Here is a 25,674-nt window from a genome sequence, read left to right as displayed (position 1 = left end):
TCTCTCTCTCTCTCTCTCTCTCTCTCTCCCTCTCTCTCTCTCTCCCTCCCTCCCTCCCTCCCTCCCTCTCCCTCCCTTCCTCTGTCTCTAAAAATCAATTTTAAAATCTTAAAGAAAAATTAAATTAATAAGAACAGTACTTTTGGACAAAGTTAAAAGGGATATTTCTGATCTGTCAGTCAAGCCACAAATATTTATTGAGTGTCAGCTGTTCTGTTTTGAACTGTGCCCTAGGCATATTGGAAAACACAGCCTATTTGGGAGAGTAAGTAAATGTATTTGAACTGGTTAATAAAACAAATTGTGCACAGAAGAATAAAGAACTAGCTGTGTTATGAAAACTACATGGAATTGAGAAAAGATAATAATTATGGCCCAGGTGATCAGGGCAGCTTCCTGGAAGATCTTTAATTTGGAGGAGGATAGAGGCTTAGATATATCCACACTGTTTGGCATACTGTGTTGACAACTTTGACCCGACCCTGTTGAGACTTTCTGTCACACTGCTAAGAGAGGGCAGTCACAGCAGCTGGTATTTATAGCCCATTAGAATTGGTGGAGGTTTGGATATATATAAATAACTAGAGGCCCGGTGCAAGAAATTTGTGCACAGGTAGGGTCCCTAAGCCTGGCCGACGATTAGGGCCAATCTGGGGGGAACTGGCAAGGTGATCAAGGTGCCTCTGCTGGCACCCGCCTTGGCCAGCCTGGCAGCATCTGCTTGCCAGCCCCATCCCCCACTGCCTGCTCGCCAGCTGGTTCCGCCCCCTGCCACCGCCAGTCACGTCCCTCTGTGGGACCACCAGTGAGGCAATCGGGGGGGTGGGGGGGGGTCTGCTGGCACCCACCTGGTCTGGCCTTGGGCCTGTGGGCTGGGGGCAGCTACTGCATTGAGCATCTGCCCATGGTGGTCAGTGCACATCATAGCAACCGGTTGTTCCAATGGTTGTTCCGCTGTTTGGTCGATTTGCACATTAGGCTTTTATGATATAGGCTTTTATGAGCCCATTTCTCTCTCATCATTGATGTCTCTCTCTCTCTCTCTCTCTCTCTCTCTCTCTCTCTCTCTCTCTCTCTCTCTCCCCCTCTCCCTTCCTCTCTGAAGTCAGTAAAGATACATTTAAAATAATAATAATAATATAAGCCCATTACCACAGATGCAGAAACAGTGTTATTGGGACTCTTGGGATAAAATGTGTTAGTAGAAGAATCCTCAGTAAACCAGTACTTGATTGAGCCACTACAGCTCTTCTTGTGTTCTAGTAATTGGATGTTGAGCTAGAGGCTCCTTGTGGCACTTAGAAATGAAACCATCGCTTTGCCATTGCTATTGTCTATTCACCTTTGGGTAAAAGACAATAGGTATTTAGGACATTTACCCTCAGGTTTTTGTAATGCTTGGTCTGCTTTCTTGTTCATGCTGTGGTTGTTTATTAAGTTAGGTAACTTTTTGAGTTTTCTCATCTCGTATACAAAAATAACAACACTTGTTTCTTATAGTTATTCATAAGGATTAGCCAAGATAATGTATGGGAAATTTTCACATTATAGTATAGTGCTCTTAAAATGATAACAATAGTAGTTATGATCCAGGTCACGCAGAAATGGAGTTGGTGGTATACTCTCTCCTGCTTCACTCCTTTTGTGTCTTGGATAAAGATAAGTGACTTCAGATATTGACTTAAATACCTTCTCCCTCTGCATAATCAGCTCTGTGTTCAAGCCTCAGTTTCCTTTAAAATAAGCATGGTGCCCTGGCTGCTGTGGCTCAATTGGCTGGGTGTTGTCCTGTGCAAGGAAAGGTTGCCCTTCTAATTCCTAGTCAGGGCACATGCCTGGGTTGAGGACTCAATCCCCAGAGGGGGACAGCCAATTGATGTTTCCCTCTCACATCAATGTTTCTCTCTCCCTTTTCCTTCCTCTTCCTCTTAAAAAAATAATTAAAAAAATCTTTCATAAAAAAGAAATGTTTAAAAAAATAAATAAAATAAGTATGATAATCCCTTCAGCAGAGTGCATTAGTGCCCATCTATCTGTTCTTCTTTTGGTTCAGGTCATCATTTGTCAGTTCAACAAATATATCTAGGGAGAACTTATTATGTACCAGATATTGCGTTAGACCCTGAGTCAACCTTGGTGAATTAAACAGACATAAGTCCCCTGCCCTCCTGAAGTCTAGATAGAGCAGGGGTCCTCAAACTTTTTAAACAGGGGGCCAGTTCACTGTCCCTCAGACCATTAGAGGGCCAGACTATAGTTTAAAAGAAAACTATGAACAAATTCCTATGCACACTGCACATATCTTATTTTGAAGTAAAAAAAAAAAAAAAACAGGAACAAATACAATATTTGTATTTGCATGTGGCCCACGGGCCGTAGTTTGAGGACCCCTGAAGAGTCTAAGGATGTAAATGGTAAGCAAGTAAATATACATATTTTTATATATAGTTGCACACACACACACACACACACACAATAATAGGCCACGGTAAGAGCTAGAAGCCCAAAAAGATGGCTGTCTGGATTCAGTGAAATAACATGTGTGCAAATGCGTCATAGGCTATAAAACGTAAAACTTCAGAGACTAAATTTTGACCAAGGTAACACCTGCTGTCTTTGTGGCAGCCAGTGGCGACTGCGCATGCTCAGTGCCTGAGGCTTGATGGTGATGCCACCACGCCTTTTTCTTTGAGGCTTATTTCAGAAAGGAGAGTGGAAGGGAGCCTTTCTGTTGGGTTTATAATAGCAATTACAAGCCGATAAGGACAAACCATTCATCAAATGATCATACCTCCAGACTTTATCTCTTTGGGTCAAATGTTTCCTGATTGATATTGACTACCATATCTTAAGCAGCTTAGAGTAGATAAGCTAGAAAAGAAATTCCTTTGAAGGAGATTTGATGAAATTATGTTTTCTGATTTTTTTTTTCCTTTAAGGAGAGAGATTAACTTCTCATTGTTCTTCTTAAAGAATACCAAACCACTGAATTCAGGAAAATCCAAAAAAATTTTCATGGGTAGATATTGACCGAGTTCCCACTCTATGCAAATTATCATCTGTATTGATATTCTTTTATTGTTGTTCTGAAATTGTTTTGAAAGAACTTTTAAAATATTGAGAATGGCTCTGTACCAGATACTTAGGAATGGACAATTATTCCAAGAAGAGATAGCCCCTTGATTACTATACTATATAAATGCCCTACTGGCAACAGGGCTCTAAAAGTCTTGTAGGTTAACTATGATTCATTTTCATATAATATTATTTGTAGAAGCAAATGTTTTAAATGTGGGGAGGGCAGGTTTCTGACCATGGGCCTGATATCCAGCTTTTAATTGAAATGACCATAAACATTGTAATTAATCAACTATGTGCTCAATTATAAAGTATATAATTACATTCTGAACAGTAAAAAGCTTCCTAAAGTGTATATAAATCACTTAAACAGGGCCATACTGTAACTGATCACATAAAATTATATTTAATGAGATGTGTCATCCATCACAATGTTTTCCACATCATTCTTATCTTACATCTTTATGATTCATCTGTGCCTTATTTTTTGCTGCAACAAATCTCAAAGTCAAGGAACTTCTTTATCTTGGCCAGAGAATTTGGTAACATTATTTGGAGCAGATATACATGGGTATCTTTAAAGAGAGTTTAGAGGGAGTAAGATTTTGGATCATTGCTAATCATTTTTTGGAAAGGTAATCTGGATTTTTGTCTGCCTGCCTTTTCTTGCTATATACATTTCCTTATAACAACCTTGGGCATTTGTACTTACATTGTGGTCTTGTTACTGTACCTACAGTCGGCATCTGTTGCCTTCAAATGAGCCAGATGACCTATGTTCGCTTGTGTACTAGCTGCAGTCGCTGCTAGATATTACAACAGAGGTATAATTAGAAAAACATGCTAAATGCGAATCGCCCTTGATCAAGTCACTACACGTCGGGAAGTATAGGAATAACTTGTGATTATATCATGCCGCCTATATTTATGTAAGCCCTTCAAGTTTTATATATACAATCAATCAAGTCATTCTAAGCAGGCTGACCCAGGACCAGTGGAACCGAAGCAAAGAAAAAAGTATTCACCTTTTTAACTTCAGCAAATTAGAAAAATTTCTATAATATTTTGATAAACATATTCCAAAATGGCTCGCATGAAGTGGATGCTTGAGAGGTGTTTGCATCTAGTTCAGATACACCAAAGACTCTGGTCTTGCAAATCTGACATGCGCTTCTGAATGGAAAATAAAGAAATATCATGTAACTCCACAAGGGCTGGCTTTCTAATAAGATGGCGATACCATTCATTTACCTCCTTCTCACTCCTTTCAGTTGGGTCCAGATCCCACGTGACTTTTCCATAAGAGAAGTCAGACTCTTGGTGAGTGGTTATACCCAATCCTTGTTGCAAGAAACAGAGCCATACAGTTCAACTAGCCGAATGGGGTGACATCAAGTCCTCTCCTCCATCTCACTGGGAGCTCATGTGTTCTTTTGATTCCCTGCTTTTCCGTATTATGTACTAGCAGATACTTGCTGTGTGGATAGTCTGTTTGTCCATTTATTCATGTGTTCAACAGATATGTGTTGGTAAGTAACCATGTAATTGTACGTTGCCTTATGTAAGGATATAAAGCTAGTACAACAAAGGACACAACACAGTGCTGAGTTATTGAGACACTCACATGCTAGTGCTGGCATTAAACAGACACTTTTAAACAGACACAGTCTTATTGAAAAACTGTCCTACAGCTTAGTGAATCCTTCCTCTCAGATTCAGAAGACAGAGAAGAAGATACTTATATTTTTTTTTTTTATTTCGATGATTCCCTTGAATATTTTACTGGAACTGATGTAATGGAGGGGCTGGCGAGTTTTACAAGTGACTAATATATTAATCCCACTCTTCCCTTCTGCCTTATGAGATTGCCTGTTGAGTCAGGGCTTAAAAATGGAACTTGATGAGATTTGCTCTAAAGATGTTGACTAATACCAATTAAACTCCTAAACATCACACACAGGCTGATTATGTCTTTCTCACTCTTTTTAAAGACTTGGAGATGCACCTACTTAATAACCTGTTCCATGTCCTTAATAAAGAGCAGGCTAATTAAAAAAAATGTTTGCTAGCTGAAAATGAATAAATGAAGAATCACACATTCACACAGGCATCGTCAGCCAGCAGAAGGAGCTGAACAGGGCTAGTGGGGAATGAAAGGAGTAATTGCAAGCCCTTTATCACTGAGGATGACATGTACAAATGTGAAGTTGCGCCATGGCGACAGGGTACCGGGTTAGGGAGGCTCTTGGAGGGGCAAGCAGCCAGCTTAGTCCCCGCCTGTGTCCATAATAACAGAATGAAAGAGCAGGGAAATGGAATCTGTCTTTCCTCTCTTCCTGCCTTTCCCCCAATCCTGTTCTCTACTAAGCCCCATCCTACCACAAGTCCTACACCAACCTTGAAACCACTGTCACAAGTATGCAGCCTCCATATCCTAGGTAACCTGTCAACGTTGAAGGGATGTTTCAGTTCTGACTCCCTGCAAATTCAATGGCACTTCCTTAGAAAGCAAGAATCGTGTCTCATGTTTCTTGGTGACCCTCATAAGGCTAAAAAATATTCATTCAAAAAAACTCCTAATTCTGGTATTTTATTTCCCTTATCTGAGAATGAGAAGAGGTGTCGTGTGTGAGTGTGTGTGTGTGTGTGTGTGTGTGTGTGTGTGTGTGTGTTTTAATGCTGTGTGGTACAAGGGAGAGAAATGAATGAGCTTGGGCTTGTTTCTTTCTTAGTTGGAAGGCGTTCCATAAGCACAAAAATACTAGTTGATAGTATTGAGTGAGCAATCGTATGGTAAGAGCGTGCCAGTTGTCTCTGCATCCTGCTTTACAGTCTGTCTCCTCCTTGGCCCTCTCGACTCGGGGAACCAAGTCTGTTCCGCAGGAGGGTCTTCGAGCAGGCTGCTCCGCAGAGGCAGTTAGCACAGCGCCGAGAAGATGAACGCTAAAGACCCATGAGTCTGGGCCTCAGTCTCCTTTCACTCTTACTTACCACCTTCGTGCTCTACTTAGCCTCTCTGTGCCTCAGTGTCCTCATTTTTAAATTGACGATAATGATACTACCCACCTCAAGGGGGTATTCTATGAGGATCAAATGAAGTGCTGCAGATACAGCTCTTAGCACAGTGCCTGGGATAAAACATTTGTTAGAGATTTACAGTATATACAAGTCACCTAAATCGAGGGAGATCTGCTAGCCTCTGTTTGCTCTGGCAGTAGGTGCATGGAGAGGCCTAGGATTTATCTGTGCAGAATATTCCAGAACCATGATGTTCATGCCTCCCTTTTTTTTCTCTTCTTCCCCTCCCACCACCCTAACACTTGCACACATCAGACAGACCACTCTCAGTTCTAGGTATGCCATGTATCTCTGTGGCTTCCCAAAAGTTAACTTGAAAGTCTAGAGTCATATATATTTCTTTTAGTATATTTGTTATTATTGTTGATAGCAACCTCTGATTTTTCTAAATCTATTATCCTGGATGTTTTTCTAAGTTGATTTCACAGGAAGACATAATCTTTGATTGGAATTATATGAGACTATATGGCCAAGAAATAGAAGTCAAGTGTAGGATCCATGACCCAGAAATAATAATGTTAATAACAATAAACAATAATGCTTATGTTCCATTTATCATATGTCAGGCGCTCTTCTGAGCCCTGAGTCATTTTCTCCATTTTACAGATGATGAAACTAGTTACCCAATGTGAACCATATAGTGGAAAGAGATGTAATTAGACCAGTTTGCCCTTAGGACTCTATCCTGATTGAAAATTATTTTTCTCCCCTTAATATCAAACAAAAGAGGGAGATGACCTTGTCACAAGTTCAACCCTTGTTTAGTTTAGACGTTGGACTCAATTTATGGAAGTCTCTGTCTTTCTAGCTTGATCATGATCTTGGAATGTCAAAAAATGCAGGGAAAACACACTATAAAATGAAATCTGCGTTTACGGTAAGAAGCACAAAGCACTTGGCATCAGTGGAAAGCTTAGTCTTTGATGTGGAAAATAGACGAGTTCTTACTGTTTCCATTTGGGTCAGAGAAAGAGATGATTGCTCTATGATAAGTTTAGTGGGTTCTAAAGTTAGATGCAATAATTGAGGAACCACAGTTGTCCTGCCCTGAGGACATGCAAGTATGAAGTACACATGTCAGGAAAAATATGGTCAATGAGGGACCACACAATAGGGAAAGCAGAAAATATTTAACAAGGCAAATTCCAGTTATCCTGTGAGTGAGACTTTTGTTATAAGATGAGGCTACTTATGTATCTGAGTGGGAGGGGGCTGAATAGGGATGATAGAAGAAACAGAGACTGAAAATGAGTAATTTTGGGTGAATCATCTGACCCCCTGACTTACAGAAGCCAGCAGTCTGCATTATCCCTAGTCTGGACAGCAGCCTAAGGAGGAAATGTTTCATTTTAGGTATGGCAATGTCCTCAGTTTTAAATATATTTTCCCCTGTTTTTGAAAATGTTCACACAATGCCTCTTGCATGTATTCAATAATAGTTGCCTAGCAACCACCAAGAAGCATTTTTGGAGTGCAAAGGGTCTAAAAATGAATGAAGAGCAAATACAGTTTGAGTTGCAGCTGAGATGACCAGGTTTCTGATACCAATTCAAAGTAGATCCTCCAGGAATCAGGCCATGCATCTTTAAGAGTAACGAGATCTGCACGGCCCACGTGGTTCAGTGGTTGAGTGTCGACCTATGAACCAGGAGGTCATGGTTTGATTCCCGGTCAGGGCATGTGCCTGGATTGCATGCTTAATCCCCAGTGTGCGGCTTGCAGGAGGCAGCCAATCAATGATTCTTTCTCATCATTGATGTTTCTATCTCTCTCTCCCTCTCCCTTCCTCTCTGAAATCAATAAAAAAAAAATATTTTTTAAAAAAGAGTAACGAGATTTGATCTGGCATCTTGAGAGACTCGCTAAAGTGTCCTATTCATCTTGGACACACGCACAGAGGGAATATGTCGATTTAAGAGGGACCTCTTGTGTAGCTTGCTCCACTTTTATTCCTTGAGGCAGGACTGCCTCCTATCTAATCCCAAATGGATGTGTAGACAATGGAGTTTTGGGAAACTCTTAAGAAGAAGGATTATAACACCTCCTCTGGTAAGCCACTTTAGGATCTTCCCGTCTTTGGATGAAACCATGGGTTAATCAAGGAATTAAGTTCCTCTCTTCAGATTACTGATTTATTCCATTGTTTGGGTCTCACAGTCATACCTTATTTGAAATGAAAAGAACCTAAGGGACCTTCCAGATCAGAGGCCACAAACTCAGGTACCCAAAGGTGCCAACAGGGAACTTAGAGGGAGAAGGGGAGTTGGGGCCTCTAAGAAATCAGGAAGCAGTAGATACCCACTGCTCTGTCTAAAGGAGCAGCTGCTTTTCAGCTCCAGTCTTTTGTCGTGTTGTAGGCATAGAAGCCCACTATTGTCAGAGCTCTCAACTCTTTGAGAAAAACCAGACAAAGTGATTTTAAGTGAAAAATCCTGTTGATGATGGTAATTAAAAAAATATTCAAGTTAAATAAACTATGCCGCTGGACAAATTTGGTCCATGAATCTTGTCTAATGAACCCCTATTATCAATGAGGGAACTGAGTGAGACCTTACTCAAAATGATTGAAAATGTTAATTCCTTAAAGTCAGGAACTCTGTGGTCTTCTCTGTTTTATCCCCAGCTGGACTAGCACAGGGTCAGGCATATGATGGCAACTCAACAAGTACATATTTACTGAATCCACAAATGTTAGATGTGAGAAACAAAATCAGGACCTTAAATACTTTTTCTTAAATGACCCTTTTTCCCCCCGTGTTTTACATAGAATTTGCTGTTCTCTTTTGCCATATAGTGGCTCGTTTAAAATGAGATTTGATTAATAGGAATGTTTGAGTGAAAAGCCTTGGGCCTTATCTGGGTTTCAGGCTTCTCATAGATTTGTCTCTACCGGGACTACTGCAAATAATAGGTTGCTTTTTTTTTCTTGGCTGACCATATTAAATTCTATTCAACTTATTGTCTATTTGTTGGGCTCCTACAATGTGCAAAGCCCTCTGTATGCTCTTTACAAGACATAGGGGATTCTGATGAGCCTGGGAGCTTCAAAAAAGCTCAGCGATTAATTTTAGAGAATGAAGATGCTTGGCATAGTCTGCTTTTTATTTTTATTTTTGGGGTCCTATTTAGGCCAACACTTTAGGGTGCGGTAATTTCCTTTCTTTGCCTTTTCGTGTTGAGATTTAAAGTTGCCCGAAACAGAGAATCAGTTATCTCAGAGACATGTTCTCCTCTTTTAACCACCTGGTTACTGCCTCTATGTTGGAAGGCTCTGCTCAAGTAGGTACAGTCAGCTTCTTAGTAGATCTACAGGTGCTGGCGTCAAATGATCCTCTACCTTTCATTGCGCTTATCCTTTCTTCCTAGCTACTGCAAGGTGTTTGTGCTGAGGAATCCAGTGTTCCCAGAGTGTCAATAATCTTCCACCAGGAATGATTGGCCTCTTGAAAATGCTTGAAGTGATAATATTACTTCCATGTGTCTGTGCATATAATAGTAATAATAATGCCATCCACCATTTATCAGTGTCTCTGAACAACTTCTTCCCTTGATACTGAATGATGTGCTAGGCATTCTTGTCTCTTTTTAGCTCATCTGTAGCCTTTCTCCATTGTAATCTTCCAAGATAGGGATATGACCCCCTTTTAGTACATGGGATTTCAATCCCAGAGAGAGGTGATGACTGGCCTCGGGTCACACAGTTACCTGGTTGGTGAAGTTGATGAAGGGCTGCCTGCTCTCAAAACCTGTACCTTCTTTACTCCCTTGTGAAACTTGGGTATCCAGCATCCGTTGAACCAACTTCACCAGCATTTGGGAGGTGAAAGGAAAGATGCCGTATCTTCTTTTCAGAAGCAACTTTGGGGACATTTTAAGTTAAGTGGATGATTTCGCGTGATACTGTGTTTAATTTCAGAACGGGGTCCTTTGCTGGCAAAGATAATCAGATGTCACGTCATCTGCCACCTCTCCGCATGCGTGATTTCATAAAACTGGTGTATCAGTTTATTATTATAAAATTGGTATAGCATAGAACAAACCTGGGATGCAGGCCAGACGAAATAGACAATGAATAGTTATATAAGGCTTTGGAAGCACATGCAATAGAACACAAGCTCACTGTATTTTCTTCTCAATTGTCTGCTGTTTGTTAATGTTTCCTTTTCAACATGATCACATCTCAGTTTAATAGCACTTGCCATCTCAGGCTTTATGGTGCCAGCCCTGACATACTTACATCCCCTCTGAGCTAAAAATATTGCATGTATATATTCAACCGCAGCCTGACATGTTTAGCTAATGGTTACTCAGGAGCTGTGCACTTATATAATTAAGTGATGTATGTAATTTTGTGTTAACACATTTGCAATGTGTTTCCCTGGTGATTGCAATGCTTTATTCTGTACAAAGTGTGACATTTTAATTCCAATCGAACAATTTCCTACCTTGATTTGCCTTGTGTTTTTTTGTGTGTTTTTTTTGTGGAAAGAGATTATTTTGCAATCAAGATAAAAGCATTATTTATGAAATTTCTAGACTGTCCCATTATGGGGAACTTTTAACTTCAGATCAATCTCCTATTTTATTGATCTTTGTTAAAAATCTTTATTTAGAATTTAAATGTAATCTCTACACTATGGATTTGCTTAGACTTTCGTCTGCAGGCACATTTTTTTTTTTAGGCACCTTTGCAGGGATGGGGTTCCTTAGAAAGTAATTCTCACTGGACAGACTGCCATCTTCCCCGGGGACCTTTATTTCTCTTAGGTATTGCTGACTTCTCCCTGATTAAGGTTCTCCGGGAGAGTGAGCTGCTTCCCTGCAAGTTGGAGGTTCTTGGCAAAACAAGCCAGACCTATGGATTCACAGTTAAAGAAGGCTCCTGTTAAGCCTTTAGTGGTTGACAATACCTGGTGTCAGAATTGCATAGCGGGAATGGCAATGTGGGTGTACATTTTCCCTCTTATTAGTGGCAGTTGTGATCCAGGGGACCTCCAAGGGCAGCCCAGCCACCTTGCCTTCCTCAGCGGTATTTCTTTTCTTCGGTGAGATCAGCAGTCAGTGCAGTTTCAGGAACATTTACTAGACTCTTGTTAAGCACCAGACATTGTTTTTCAAAATATGATACAGAGAGAGTCATTTGTTTGGGCAATGTTTATTGAGCATCTACTATGACAATGCTCCCGTGACCAAGATAGACACCATCCTCTGGAAACGAGGGAGATCAGGAAGATTTTAGGGCATATGATGCCCAGTTCTGGTCTTGGAGAGTAGACTCCTAGATGTAGGAGCTGGGGCAGGAGGGACAGAGGTAAAAAAGGAAGGGTACTGTTGTCAGAGGAAGCCCCTGTCATGGGCACTCAGGTGTGAAGCCATGTGAGGTGCTCGGGACCTCTAAGGCAGGGGTCCTCAAACTACGGCCCGCGGGCCGCATGCAAATACAAATATTGTATTTGTTCCCATTTTGTTTTTTTACTTCAAAATAAGATATGCACAGTGTGCATAGGAATTTGTTCATAGTTTTTTTTTTAAACTATAGTCCGGCCCTCCAACGGTCTGAGGGACAGTGAACTGGCCCCCTGTTTAAAAAGTTTGAGGACCCCTGCTCTATGGCATTTGTTATCGCGGGAAAGTCACAAGGATGCTCCAAAGCAAAGTAGGCTGTAGTCCATTTCTCCTGGCCCCAGAGGTCCTGAATTCCCAAGGTCTATTCTCATCCCCTTCATTTCACAGCACAGCCCAACAGAAGCAAGCAGGTGGCAGGCACCGAAGCCCAGTGCTGGAGTATTGCCCTCATGGCTTCGCGAGTGCTTTCCGCTTAGTCCCACCCTTTTGGGTCTGAGCAAACGGCTGGGAGTGTGGTGCACAGAAGTCCCGCCAGAAGGGCCCATGACCAGTGCGCTCCACGTGAGCTTTCTCGGTTGTATGTTTTGGCATTGGAACACAGTGGGAATGTCCTTGTCAGCTCCCATTTGCCTTAATTAATTGCAGTTCCTTGGAAAGTGTGTTTTAATAACGTGGTCTTGGGAATGACACATCTCACCCTGCAGAGACCCAAGAGGAGGTATTCAGGGCCCATTGAAAAGCCATCTGCTGCCAAGGCGCCGCTGTGATCCCAGGCGGCCAACAGACACCAGTGTCTATCAGAGCTCTGCTACTCACTGTGCGATCTGGGGCAAATCTCAGACTCCGTGGGCCACCAAAGGGCCTAGGCTGATGTGTAAAGTAGATGGTATTTAGGTTCTCCTTAAGCTCTAGAATGCCATCATTTTATAAATTACTCAAATGAAGACTCCTACTGTCATCACATCTGTGGATTCACCAGCTCCTAGCAGTGATCTTTGGTTCCAAATCCATTTCAAAAGCAAAAAACCGCTTTCTGTACTTCATGTCTTGTGATGATTCCCTGTCTCTATGCATTGTCGGAGGCTGTCTACAGGAGCACTGACATCTAGATTTTAATTTTTTAAGATGCAAAGGGAATCGTTAAGACTCTGAATATTCCCAGGATGTATGGCGGTGTTTATCAAGTAATCCATTTTATTAGCCTGGTCTCCAGAGGCTGCCACCTAGCAGCTCTGTATTGTTTCCAGACCCCGCCCCCACCCCCACTTCCCAGAGTCCTGAGGCTGTGGTTAATAATGTCAAAAGAATGTTTTAAAATTGCTCTTCTGTTGATTCCAAAGAGTCGGGCCCTCACGTGGTTAGTCCTGGGCGAGGAGTCAAATTCTAAATTTAATTCCAGCTTCTATGAACATCTTAGTTCTTCCCTTCCTCACCTTTATCCATGTTTCAGTTTTCTCATCTGCAAAATAGGCAGAAGATGCCTTGCTCCACAGAAATATTTGCAAACAGCTTTGCTATACTCCAAGGATTGGCATTATATTAGGGCAGAATATCATTTTCCATCCTATAATAGGAATTAAACAAAAGCCCTTTTCATTATGTACCTTGTGTGAACGCCCTGTGTTTAAATGCCGATGAATTTCAGAGGTCAGCAAGTATCAGCCCCTTTCTTTATTATTATTTTTTTTAAAGCTAAACAAGGCTAACTAGGGAATTCATTTTGGAATAAAAAGACATGAAAGAAAGGGTATTTCAGCTTGCACAATAGTACAAAGAAGAACAAGAATCATCATGTTTGCTAAAGAACTCACAGCTGTTTAATGTTGTAGTAAAATTACTTTAAGAACTTTGCTAATTCAAAGGCAAAACCAAACAACTGTTGTTGAAAAACTGAACTTGCACATGTGAGTGGAAAAGCCAAGTTAAGATTAATCTGCCCCTAAATTCATATTAAAAACACAGAGCATTTTTTTTTTTGTTAATGCTGGATGGAGGCGCGGCTTTTATCAAACGAGAAGACACATTTACTGGTAATAAGATGAAAAATAGTTTATGATCTCATGTACTTTGCCCCCAGCTTTTCCTTAAGCTGCTCGGTCTGTTTTTATACCAGGTTTGTTTGCTTTTTGGGGATGGGCCTGTTAGGCAGGAAATTGTCAAAAAGAGTACAGCAGAAATTTTAAATGGTGTTTTTAGAAATTAAATACCAAATTGGGTAACCAATAATTAAATGTGGAGTTCAGATTTTTATAAAATTTAGTTTTTAGAGGTTATGGATAAATTCTGTACCTACACTTCCTTCTACAAATTTCAAGTTTTGATATGTTGCCAATTGTCAGAAACAAATAAATTGTTCCTTTTTTAAGTGGTTTCTTCCATATTAGGGAATTATTCAGACTTCTTTCTTTGGTTCCTCTGATTCCAAACCAGTTGGGACACCAGTCTATTTTGGGTTATGAAGGAACTTTAAAACGTGGGTATGATGTTTTAAGGTCCTAAATCTCATAAAAATCATTTTGCCACATATATAGCAGTTACAGTAGTAAACATAGTTGTCATGGTATTCCAGAAAGACAAAGTTCTCATTTCCCTATTATAAGCCCCCCACCCCCAATCCCTTTCCTTCTCCACATGGGAGGGCTGCTAAATGTAAATTCCAAAACATATAAAACCACATAAGGTTGTGATTTGTGACTCTTTCTGTCAGAGATGGATGTTCTTACCTGTATTTGATTAAACTCTGGATTTTTATGGTTTTCCCACGGCATCACATAGACTCGCCACGAGAGGGCAACCGAGAGTTGGCTTTCAGCTAACAAAGCTAGAAAATGCTTCTAATATCTGCTAAGTGTTTTAACTTGCTAAGGATTTATCTCCCCGCCTTCTGATTGCCACACAAGCAGCCTCTGAGCTTTCACTCACAGCAATAATAATCCAAATAAAGTCCTTCTGAGGGGAAATATAGACAGGCTGGTGCAGACAAGAGCTTTTGCCCAAATAAGGATCCCTTTTGTGGAGACCCCATGTGTTAGATAACCATCAGCTGACAGTTGGTCATGAGTTAATAATGTTGGATGCTGAAATATGCATACCATGTGCTATAAAAGAGTGTGGAGGACAAAGACAAATACTGCTATACTTAGATATCAGAAGCATGCCAGAGGTGTGCAGACTGCTTCACTGGATATAGGTTATACCCGTCAAATAATTTCATAAGAAGTATTGTTTTCATTATTGTACAGTGGAAGGTATAATATTCATTGTCTGTTTTGTTGATGTTGCTGGGATTTTGGTCTTAATCTCTCTGAATGTTACTGTCTAAAATGCTATGGTAACTCTTGCCTTCTGAGAAAAGAAAATATTTCCTATGCTTATTTCCACTGCTACTATTGTTGCTCTTTTATTTTTACAGTTGGGACCATAAAAGGGGGTGAGGGGTTGCCTAAAATAACCCAGGTGGGTGTGTAGCCCTTTGATTGACATGTTGTATCTGGAGAGCTGTTAACTCTCTACTTATATTTTTGTGTTGCTGCCTCTGCAGGAATCAAAAAGTGAGGGTGTTGGGGGTATAGGCTTTGGTTTCACCTATGAGACCAGTTATTTGGGAGGATGGGACATTGGGCCAAGTGGACACTGAGCAGCCATTTTCTCAGAGTGATGTCCCATAGTCTTTTGGTGCTAAGAACTACTGGATAAAGAATACTTGTCCTCCTCTGCCCCCTGGAGTTCAAACCTTTTAGTCCTGCCAATTTTTCTGAGTTTATTAGAGTCTGTCTTCAGGAGTAATCTCAGGTTCTTCCTATAAAACTGTGGGACGTGAAGCATCTTGGCAAAGCCAAGAAGGCCATGCCCTTGCCTTTAGGCCTGGCTATCTCTACCTCTCTACTGACTTTCCAATGAAATCTCCAAAAAGGAAAACACAACCAGACCATGAATGTATTCAACAATTTGTGGTTAAGGAACTTCTACCTTCCAAACAGCCAAAATCAACCAAGATTTATTTTCTCTGATTCAGTTTGCATTACAAATGGATTACTTTATACCCATGTTGGTAGCAGAAGAGAATAATTAGTAAAATAAGTAATTAGCCTCTCTTTTTCTCTCCCCCAAGTCTGTTGGCCAGGCTTAACATTTGCTTTGACATCTTAGTTAATGAAGTTAATGAAATAACATCTTCATCAGGGCCATTTATTAACTTGGAGTCAATGATTACCAGATTTGAATTTTACAAAGGAGACAAAAATTTCAGATACTAACGTCTACACATGACTATCCTCCATAACAGTAAGCACAATCCTGAATTATATTGAAACTTCCAAATCATCACTTCTGCTGATTATTCTAGCCACAGATGTTAATCTTGTTCTGTCTGCACTTTAACACATATTTCCAAGGACAGATCTATAATCATAACATTGAATTGGTGACTAAACCAGCAGCACCCAAGAGAAAGATAATGCAAGCCACATGTAACTTAAACTTTTCTAGTAACCACATATTAAAAGAAATAGGTAGAATTCATTTTAATAATATATTTTATTTAACCCAGTATATCCAAACTATCATTTCAATATGTAACTCTTAGAAACTGTTATTCATGAGGCATTTTGCATTTTTCTGCATGGCTTTGGCAATCCAGTGTGTATTTTACACTTAGGACACACCCCAGTTTTGGACTAGACGTATCTCAGAGGCTCAGTTGCCCCGTGTGGCTAGAGGTGTTCATCATGGACCCAGCCGCTCTGAACGGTCGCAGGAATGATTTATCTTATCCTGACAAAAACGGGGAAGAAGTTCTAACCTTCCCTGTGTATTCTCTGTTCATCCTAAGATTTACGTCAGGATTTCTGATGGTGCGCCCACCTCTGTTTCTCCACTCATGCTGAGTCCCTGAGCACCCTGGTTGGCCTTGTTCAACACAACACCGAGTATTGTGGACCCTGTCGCAGCCTCTCCATGCACAACCCTGACCCTTTCACTTCTCACTGTGGACCCTGACTCCACCCTGCTCCAACACACTCTCTTTCCTACCGCCTGTGAGCTCCTTGGTATCACAGTGGAGCTTTTAAAGTAATTTTCTAATATGTGGCTCATATATACCCACAGACAAATGAAGCTCAGAGATGGCACTGGTAGCTCATGAAGGTGGGAGGGATGAGAGGGATTCACCCGAGCAAAGGAAAGCATCCCCAGAGTCTCAGACAAACAAAAATAGTTATCTTTTTACTTTTAAGTAAGAGACTCTCCTCTTCTTTAAATTACTCTTTCTGAAATGTCAAAAAGTATAAACAGAGTGAAAAAGCCCTATTAAGTACACATTCCTTTTGGGATAAAAAAAAAGAGAAAGAAATTGGGAGCTTATTACTTGATGACATTTTACTTTTTCTTAAGTGTGTGTGTTTGAAAAAAGAAAATGTTTCTCATATTAATCCAAGCCTGCAAGAAGTTAAACATCTCCATGCTAATACACACACACACACACACACACACACACGTATGCACAGGCACACGCACACACGTATGCACAGGCACACACACGTATGCACAGGCACACACACACGTATGCGCAGGCACACACACACGTATGCACAGGCACACACAAACACACAGACACACAGAATCTCTTTTATTTATTTCCAAGTAGGGAATTTTTTTTTTTTTAAGAGATGTAGCAAATCAATTATCCTCAATGTTGAAAATGGAGTATCTCATTTCCAAACCTGGAGAAATGGCCGAACAAGAATGTTCTGTTTATATATGAGTTTAAAAACTGTACTGAAATTTAGTGCTCCTTGCCAGGCTGTTCAATACAAAAATGTAGCTTTCATTTTTGTTCTGTCATGTTCAATAGTAACACCACAGAACATATCAATCAAAGACTAGAATGAGCAGGTCTATTGATTGTGACAAAGCAGAGAGGGAGAGAGAGGGGGAGAGGGAGGAGGAGACAAAAATTAATTCTCTATGTTTTGAAGGTCCTATTTTTATAAACTTTATAAATTACAAAAATCAAAATGTCCTTAAAGAGCATTTCTAGGACAGATCCTTAAATAGCCTTAAAAAAGACAAGTATCTTAAATTAATATTCTATTCTTATTATAGGCAGTCATACTAAGAAAGACTAAATCTGTGTTTATTGAATAGTTCTCAAAAAATGGAAACGAGTTATTTTGAAATCTTAAGAAAAAGTACATAGTGAAACAACACACCCATTCTAATTGCAATTGCTTTCACACAGTTGTTTTCTCAAAGGCTGGCGTGATCTTCTCTATTAAGGAGGAGCCTGGGGCCTGGGCCTGGAAATGGCTTGTGGGTCCCAGCATCTGGGAAGAACAGTAGCAGAAACGAGTTGCCCTGAAGATGTGAAAGTGGACATTTGAGCCACTATGCATTTTTATTTTATTTTTATACTAGAGGCCCAGTGCATGAAATCTGTGCATGGGTAGGGTCCCTAGACCTGGCCGGCGATCAGGGCCAATTGGGGATTTCCGGCTGCCGGCCGGGCCTTCCTTCATTCTGTGCCACACGCTGGTGGTCAGCACATGTCATAGCAAGTGGTCAAACTCCCAGTCAGTCGAACTCCCAAGGGGACAATTTGCCTATTAGCCTTTTATTATATAGGATTTTTAAAATACATTTTTATTGATTTCAGAGAGGAAGGGAGAGGGAGAGAAAGATAGAAACAACAATGATGAGAGACAGTCATTGATCGTCTGCTTTCTGCACATCCCACAACCTGGGCATGTGCCCTGACCTCCTGGTTCATAGGTTGACGCTCAACCACTGAGCCACACCAGCTGAACCATTTTTTTGTTATTGCGATTGTGACTTCATGACAAGACCTTGCAGCAGGGGAAGGAAATCAGACCCTCTGTGTGCATTATGAACACCTAGACAGCGCTGTCACCTGTACCCTAAGGACCAAGCTTAAGTAAGCCCTCAGGTATCCACTCCGCCCGCCCTGATGGCTCTTTACATAATATTTGGAATTCTAAGGCCAAAGAGTCTTCCCACAGGCTCCTGATGCCATGGCAGATAGACCCCATTACCCCGAAGATAAAGAATTCTTTGCAAACAGCCCGAGCCACCTCATCCATCCCCTTACAGGTCCAGGAGGGGCCCTTTCACTGAGGATGGCTCCCGGGGGTATTTTAGGGCTAGCCACAATAGATCAGGAAGGTGAGAGTTGGACTGATCTGGCATGGATTTCTGTTCCAGAATTCTTTCAGAGTCAGTCTTCTGAAAACCCAGGCTCTCTCCTCTCCACCTAGATTTAGCTCCCAGATTTCCCCCTTATTCCCTAAGCAGCAGTGAAAAGTGTCTACAATCCCCCTCTTCTTTGCCAGTGCCCTTGTGGGCAAGCCTATTTCTAGGACATTTCTGCATTCCTTTGGAATTCACCACATATTTCAGAATAATATACAATAACATTTGGTCGTTTAAATCTCTCTCTCCTCAAGACACAAAGATGAAATAAAGAGAGAAATCCGCCCATCACAGCTGGTAAAGCCTAACTAGAAAAGAGGTTTGTTTGTGTTTTAATGGCAAGAATACAAGGAGTCACATGCTTTCCAACCAATTAGCAGTGCAGATGAGCTAACAAGTCGCATTCCATTTATAGGGTGGGGGAAGGGGGAGAAGTCATATCTGTATTTTTAAGTGTTTCTGAGAAATGAAGACCTCCAGGGCAGAAGGAAGGCGGGTCAGGAAATAGCTATGCAAATCACATGCCTATAAAATTACTAAAATTTTGAACAGGAGCATTAACAATGGCTCAGCATTCTCCTGTAGGAAACAGGCGTGAGTAAGACTGGGCATGGTTTGGAAAGGATTACAAGCATGTTTACTTACATGGTTTGTTCAGCAGTCAATGAAGTCCACTGCTGTTTTGGACTTAAGCTGCCCGGGCAATCCAGGTATGACAAATGTAGTCACACATTCCACTCTCATTAGTGACTTTTGGGGATCTCAGCGTAGTTGACAAATAGCCAACGTGACTGGACCTCAGACACAGCCTGTTTCGTGTGTTTTTTCCAACCTCTTTCTACCAACACAACTGCTCACACTTCCACAGGAGGTAGAAGGGGACCTGGATTCCTTGAGAGCGGAGTCCACTGGAAATAATAGGTGGTAGTTAGCAAGAACTGTGGTCCAAGCAACGCCGGGGCAGGGCTTGGGCGAAAGTAAACTTGGACACGCAAAGCGGCCATGACATCCAGAGTGGCCAGACATGATCATTGTTCAGGGCTGTGTGCTCTTGGTGGCACCTGAGAGTAGGGGCATTTGAGTTGGGCTCTCGTTTCAGTTCATAACTCTAAACTCGTCTTTTTAGTGCTTTTATTTGAGAAAAAAAATTACCCTTAAAAATGGAGCTGTCAGAACAATTACAGAAAATGATGTAACATAATGTGTTTTATTTTAAATGTGCCTATTGCTTTACATTCATTATTTAGGTTAGAGTGTTCTCCAAGATGAGTTGTGCTTGATAATGGCCCTGTGTGTTCATATCCCAGATAATACAGTTGCTTCCCAAACATTTCTCTTGGGTATAAAAGGCTGTTTATAGAAAAACAGAATAAAAGTAAACTTGATATTCTTCAGTCTTTATGTCATTAATGCTTTGTAACTTCATGGAAAGACTCAGCCAATGAACAGCTGGTAAGTCCCAGCAGCTCTGGGAGGTGTGGCCTAGTGAGTATATTGAGTAAACTGTGGATTTAAAATAAAAACTTCAGGAGCTCATTTATGAATTCTTAAAGTAGAAATGTTGTCTTTAAGTTAAAGCCAAAATGAGGGCTGAGAGCTTCTGTTTTTCTTTTCTTTTTCTCCTCCCAAGTATTTGAAAACTGAAATTCTGTAAGAGATTATCTGTGAAATGCCTTTCTTTTATTACACCCATAAATTTCAGGAGTGGCTTTGATCAAGCTTTCTGCCATTCTTGGTTTCTAATCTTTTATTCATACGTTAATAACTTTAAAAACACTCACCCTATTTTTGTTGTAGTGAAAGAGGAAGTTTCTAAACAGTCAAAAGGGAAACAATGGAAATAGAACACAGTAAATGATAACTAAATTAGGGTAGGGTTTTGGGTTTGTTTGGTTTTTTTTTTTTTGTGTGTGTGTGTGTGTGTGTGTGTGTGTGTGTGTGTTTCCAGAAAGAGCAGTGCTCCATGCTGAAACTTGCCAGAGTATTTTAAGATTATTGTCTATAAAGAAAATGTTTCAGAGAATTGATATCCTCAGAGGAAAGGCATTACAGAAATGCAAAGCATTATCAGTAATGCATACTATACATAGAACAAGGTTTGTCAGTCCCTAATACTTCAAATCCATGGAGTTTAGTTTTCTGGCTTGTGCTTAGTGTTTAAAACACACACACACACACACACACACACACACACACACACACACACACCAGGCAAATCAAATGAGTTAACGCTCTGCCGACTTCCTCTAGACATTGACCCTGGGGGTCAAACTCTTAGGAAAATGATGCCTGCTTTTCCATTCTCCTAATTCCAATCCCCACCAACAAGCAAGTCCTTTCTCTGAGTGGAAGCTCACAAAGAATTTCTCGAGAGAATATGTAGCTGTGTTGGCAACAAAATCCTCTCTGCAAAATGAGGAGAGAGAGTTGTTAACTGATGAGTCAATCCAGCTTTTATAGTAGTTTATCTTCGTGGTATTTCCAAGAGCATAAATGTTATTTAAAAAAATAGACGGTCATGACAGGAAGAACACAGTTTAAAAAAAAAAACAGGAACACTGAAGCCAAAAGCAATTTACTTTGCCAGTAACTGGTTACATTTCCTTTTGTTTTATTATTATTATTGCAGGAGTTGGGGTTGAGATGAAAGTTTCCCACACCTGCGCTGACACAGAACTTGTCAGAACCCATGGTAAAGCAAATATAGAAGTGAATGACTGGGACTCAGTTCTAGCCGCTAAGAAAAAAACACACCCCAAAGCTTGTTTTGCTATATTGTCTTTTTAAAAAGAGACTATAAGTCTTTAATATGTGAGGGAGTTTAAAAAAGGGAAATAACAAAACATAACACAAGGGTTAGATGTCAAAGTAGCTTGGAGCCCCCGGTGGTCGCTGATTCTCCTTGGATTAACACCTATAGAAATAGCAGTGACTTCCCAAAGGTGAATACTTGTTAATTTCGTGGCACTGAGGAAGAGGAACAGATGGGCAGTCATAGAGGAAAGGTTTTTTAAAATAGCCACAGAGATCTTTCAGGGATTGGGCAGGAGAGTCAGCGGGCCACTGCAAGGGGTCATGTGCATGGCTCTCTCAGTTTTATTAGAACTCTGTGACTTTGGTGGAAGTCTTGTCACCTACTGCTGAGTCAGGACCCACCGGTGGGGGTCCCTGCTTGTTGTCAAGTCTGTAGGGTGCTGTTTGTTGCTTGAGACGGGGCCGATCTGTGGCATTAGGGAGTGTTTTCACTCCCTGGTGACTACCAACCCAAGTTATTAATATAAATACCTCATGGTGAGACAGAGTGAGTGTGTGTGTGTGTGTGTGTCCATCTATTAGAGAGAATAACTTAAAGCAGAGGCTCTGGATAAAGTCCAGGTGCTTGGTCTGGAATCTTCCTGTTACCAGAAACCCACTGGATAACCTAAAACAAGTAATTTCAACGCTAGCTCAGTTTCCAGGTCTGTAAAATGGGATTCATAATCGCACTTTCTGTGGGTTTGCTGTGAGTTGTAAATGAGTTATTGTATGCAAAGTTCTGGCTGGTACAGAGAAAGTGCATGGTCCGTAAGGATCAGCTCTTATTATTGTTAATGTATGATATTAAAAACAATCATGCAAAGAGCATTGCCTGAACTGTGTGAGTGAGCCAGGCCAGGGATGGCTAGTAGATTAGATACACATGGAAAAGTAACTTGTGCATTCACTGTTCCAGCCAGTTATGCATTGGTAAGTGTACTGCCTGCTTCCCAGAATGGCTTTGCTGGTCTCCTCTAAAGTACTGGAGCTGGTGTTATTCTGGAGTCTAGGATTTAGATTCTCTCAGTAGGTATGTAGCCCTTAGCTGTTGATGGGGCTTAAGTTGGTCCAGGGCAGCTGGGACCAGGTGGGGCTGTTTTCTCCACCTGACCCCTGACTACTGTTAAACCATAAAGCACTTATTTTTATTCGTTTATCTAGCAAGTGATTTCTTTTCTTGACCCTGGAGGAAAATAAATGTAACATTAGGGGCTAAAAATTTTGGTCTCCCCAAAAGCCAGCCGCCCAGTCTCAAAGCATCACTTGGGTTCTATGGATCTAAAAGGTCTCGAACTGCACTATGGGAGCTTGGATTTTAATCATCTGCTCCTCGGGGCATTTGCTCACTGCATGTGGGACAAGATTCTGGCCCCCGCAGGAGGCCAGGCATTTCGGCTTAACCGTAATGGGGAACTAAAGGCTGCAGGGTTTGTGTCTCAATTCCCACAGCAAACTCAAATTGCTGGTTTATGTCCCCAGAGCTCAAGGGTCAGTACTAAAGGTGAACACAGTTTTACAGGTGTCCAGGGTGACGGGTATACACGTGGTCAGGAGAGCAGGCCCCGCTCATGAAGACACAAAGGAGATATATGGGCATCTATCTCTATTTCCATCAGTCCCTCATTCATTCAACAAATTCATATTATGCAATGCCGCCTCCTGGATGTCTGCTGGGCCAGATGAGAGAGGGGTCTGACCTGGTCCTGTCCTTAAGGACTCTCAATGTAGTATAATAAGAAGCCATAAAACACAGCTAAAATACAAAGAATAATGTGGAAAGTGATACCCAGAATAAGAGAAGGTCAGACAAGGAGTCCAGAGGGCAGGCTCAAAGAGGAATTTGAGTTTGAGACTTGAGTGATTGGTGGGATTTAGCCAACATACCTGAAATATCAATGTACTTGCCTTCCGAGGAACAAGAGGCTTTTTTCTCTTGACCAAATCCCATGTAGAGTTTGAAGTTTGTGTGACCAGAATATTAGGTGCCCGTGTGTTCTAAATTTGTAATTCTCAGAATCTGCTGGGGAAGGACATGTGCTTCTCCGGTTCTGAAAACAGCTCAAAGAATGGAGAAAACAGACCCGATTTGGGGATGACTTATTGTCGTTCCCGGAACCTTTGTCTTTATTTAAAACAGCCTGTTCAATGCAAGTTCTCTCTATCTCAAAAGGCCTTTGGGATTTGAAAGCTTTTCTGGAAATGAATGCCTTTTAGGTTCAAATGCTTTTTTTTTTTTTTTGCCAAAACGTTAGGAAGGAAAGATCACAGTAACAAGTGTTAGAACAGAGGCGACTTTGTTTTGTTTTCTTTCAATGAAATGCCTCACATCTACCCCAAGTTTGTTCGTCAGCTTTCTGCTCTGCTATTATTTTGATATGGGGACTTGAAAGTACAGTCCTTCCCCAGCGATCATTAAAGCTTAGCCCTCGGGGCAGCTGTGGCTACACGTCTGTGCTACAAGTCTTCCAACCAAGAGTCCACACCCTGGCTCCAGGCTGAGGACCCTGTCAGTCCTGGAAGGTGGCCTCACGCTCCCACAGGGGAGCGGGAGGTCAGGATCCACAGAACAGGCCAGATGAAGTCACCATCCCGTGCAGGGAGGTGGAGAGAGCTTAGCCCTCTCTGCCAGTCTGGCAACTCCAGCGGAGTCCTCAGCGCTCATCCCACACACTCGGTGCTAGTCACTGCTGTGTGTTTACATGAGTAATGAAGCTGCCGGGGGAGGGGAGTAGTAAGCCCAGCGCGGAGCCTCGCAGCTCTCATTCGGAGGGAAGCTGACATCCACACCAAGTCAAGCCCAGACTTCCAGGGACGTGGCCCGGGAGCGGTCAGGCATATGCTGTAGCTTTCGGGAGCCCAGGCATCCTCAGGCAGATGTTTGTCGACTGGAATGGGTAATCGCTACTTTCTCTTTGCTTGATTTGTGTGTTTGTGGGCTTGTTTACCTTCTGTAATTCCAGGCTGGCTTGCGGGGGTGAGGGGGGGAGATGGTTTGTACTTTCAGACAAACGTTTTGGGGAAATGAGAGAAGGGAGAGGGGATTTGGGAGGAGGGGGGCTCTGAGCCGGAGCTCCAAAGCCACTTTTTAAAACTTTCGCCTGATTGTAAAGGCAGCTCTATTTACGGGGTTTTAGGAATAGCCAACTGTCATCCATAGCATAAAATCAAACTGGTGGGATTAACTGTGTTTGTAAAATGAGTACAATATAAAATGTCCTGAAACCACTGGTTAACTGCATGGCAATTAAGAGGTTTCGAACTGTCCGGATTTGGCATTGTCACAGTCATCAAGAGTGTGGGTACCTACCTGGGAAGGTCTGAAAGGAATTGCTTGGGGGTATAATTCATTCGTTTGAAACTCTTCAAGGGCTAGCTGGCTAGTTGGTTTGTTTTACTTTTGTTCGACTTGGGTGACTGCTGAAGTTAAATGTGAAAGCTGATGCCGGACAGCCCTCAGCCCTCAGTAAACAGCAGCCTCTATTCCTCTGCTTTCTGCGTGGATCTTAAAGAGATTCGAGCTCAACATCAAGGTTGAAATATAACTTTGATTTGCATCTTGTCTGTGGCTTTTAGAAAGTATAAATAATCTCCCCGGAATCTGGCTAACCCCAGTGTGATCTTTGGAAGTTATTTTAAATAACCCTCAAGATGGTCATTAAAAAATATATTGAGAAGGAAAAAAGCATGCTGAGTTATATGTATCTGCCAGATTTGTTCAGATTTGAAACAGGCTGGTCTCAATATTATTAGTAAATACATGTAATAATATTTTTTTTTCAGATTGTTATTGCAAATACCTCTCTCTGTAGCTCTCTCTTTCTCTCTACTTATTTGTATAATTTGAGAAAATGCTCATGTCTCCATATTTGAAGAGGGATGTTTTTAAACATAATATTACTGTGATACTGTCATGGGCTGGCATATCACTTAGGTTTCTGAAAAAGAGTCAAAACAAAACAAAGAATAATCTTGGAGCCTGGCTCAGGGCTGTCGTCCGCCCAACCTGTTTCTTTTCTAACAATGGGGGAAGGCATTTTCCTTTCATCATCCTTTAGAGCTGAGGGCTTCATTTTATTTATATTAATTAGACATGTGACACTGTAATAGATTAGCTTTGGGAAAGGAGTGCAGACGTGCATGGTCTTCCAAGGTGCAGCCCTTCAGGGAGAG

General features: G+C 41.4%; 1 protein-coding gene across 5 annotated transcripts in view; it reads left to right on the top strand.

Moving 5' to 3' along the window:
• ARID5B (AT-rich interaction domain 5B) overlaps positions 1-25,674 on the top strand; it is a 175,338-nt gene that overhangs the window by 108,837 nt on the left and 40,827 nt on the right. The window contains exon 1 of one of the 5 annotated variants that reach the window (XM_081104890.1): positions 23,742-24,398. The exons of the other annotated variants lie outside the window; for them this stretch is intronic. Within the exon in view, the coding sequence (XP_080961016.1) occupies positions 24,395-24,398 (4 nt within the window). The 5' untranslated portion in view covers positions 23,742-24,394. Of the gene's footprint in view, positions 1-23,741; positions 24,399-25,674 lie in introns of those variants that run through there. 5 annotated transcript variants of the gene reach the window in all.

Source organism: Myotis nattereri (assembly GCF_964212035.1).
Source record: "Myotis nattereri genome assembly, chromosome: 13".
Classification (NCBI taxonomy): domain Eukaryota; kingdom Metazoa; phylum Chordata; class Mammalia; order Chiroptera; family Vespertilionidae; genus Myotis; species Myotis nattereri.
This window is presented reverse-complemented; position numbering and strand designations above follow the sequence as displayed.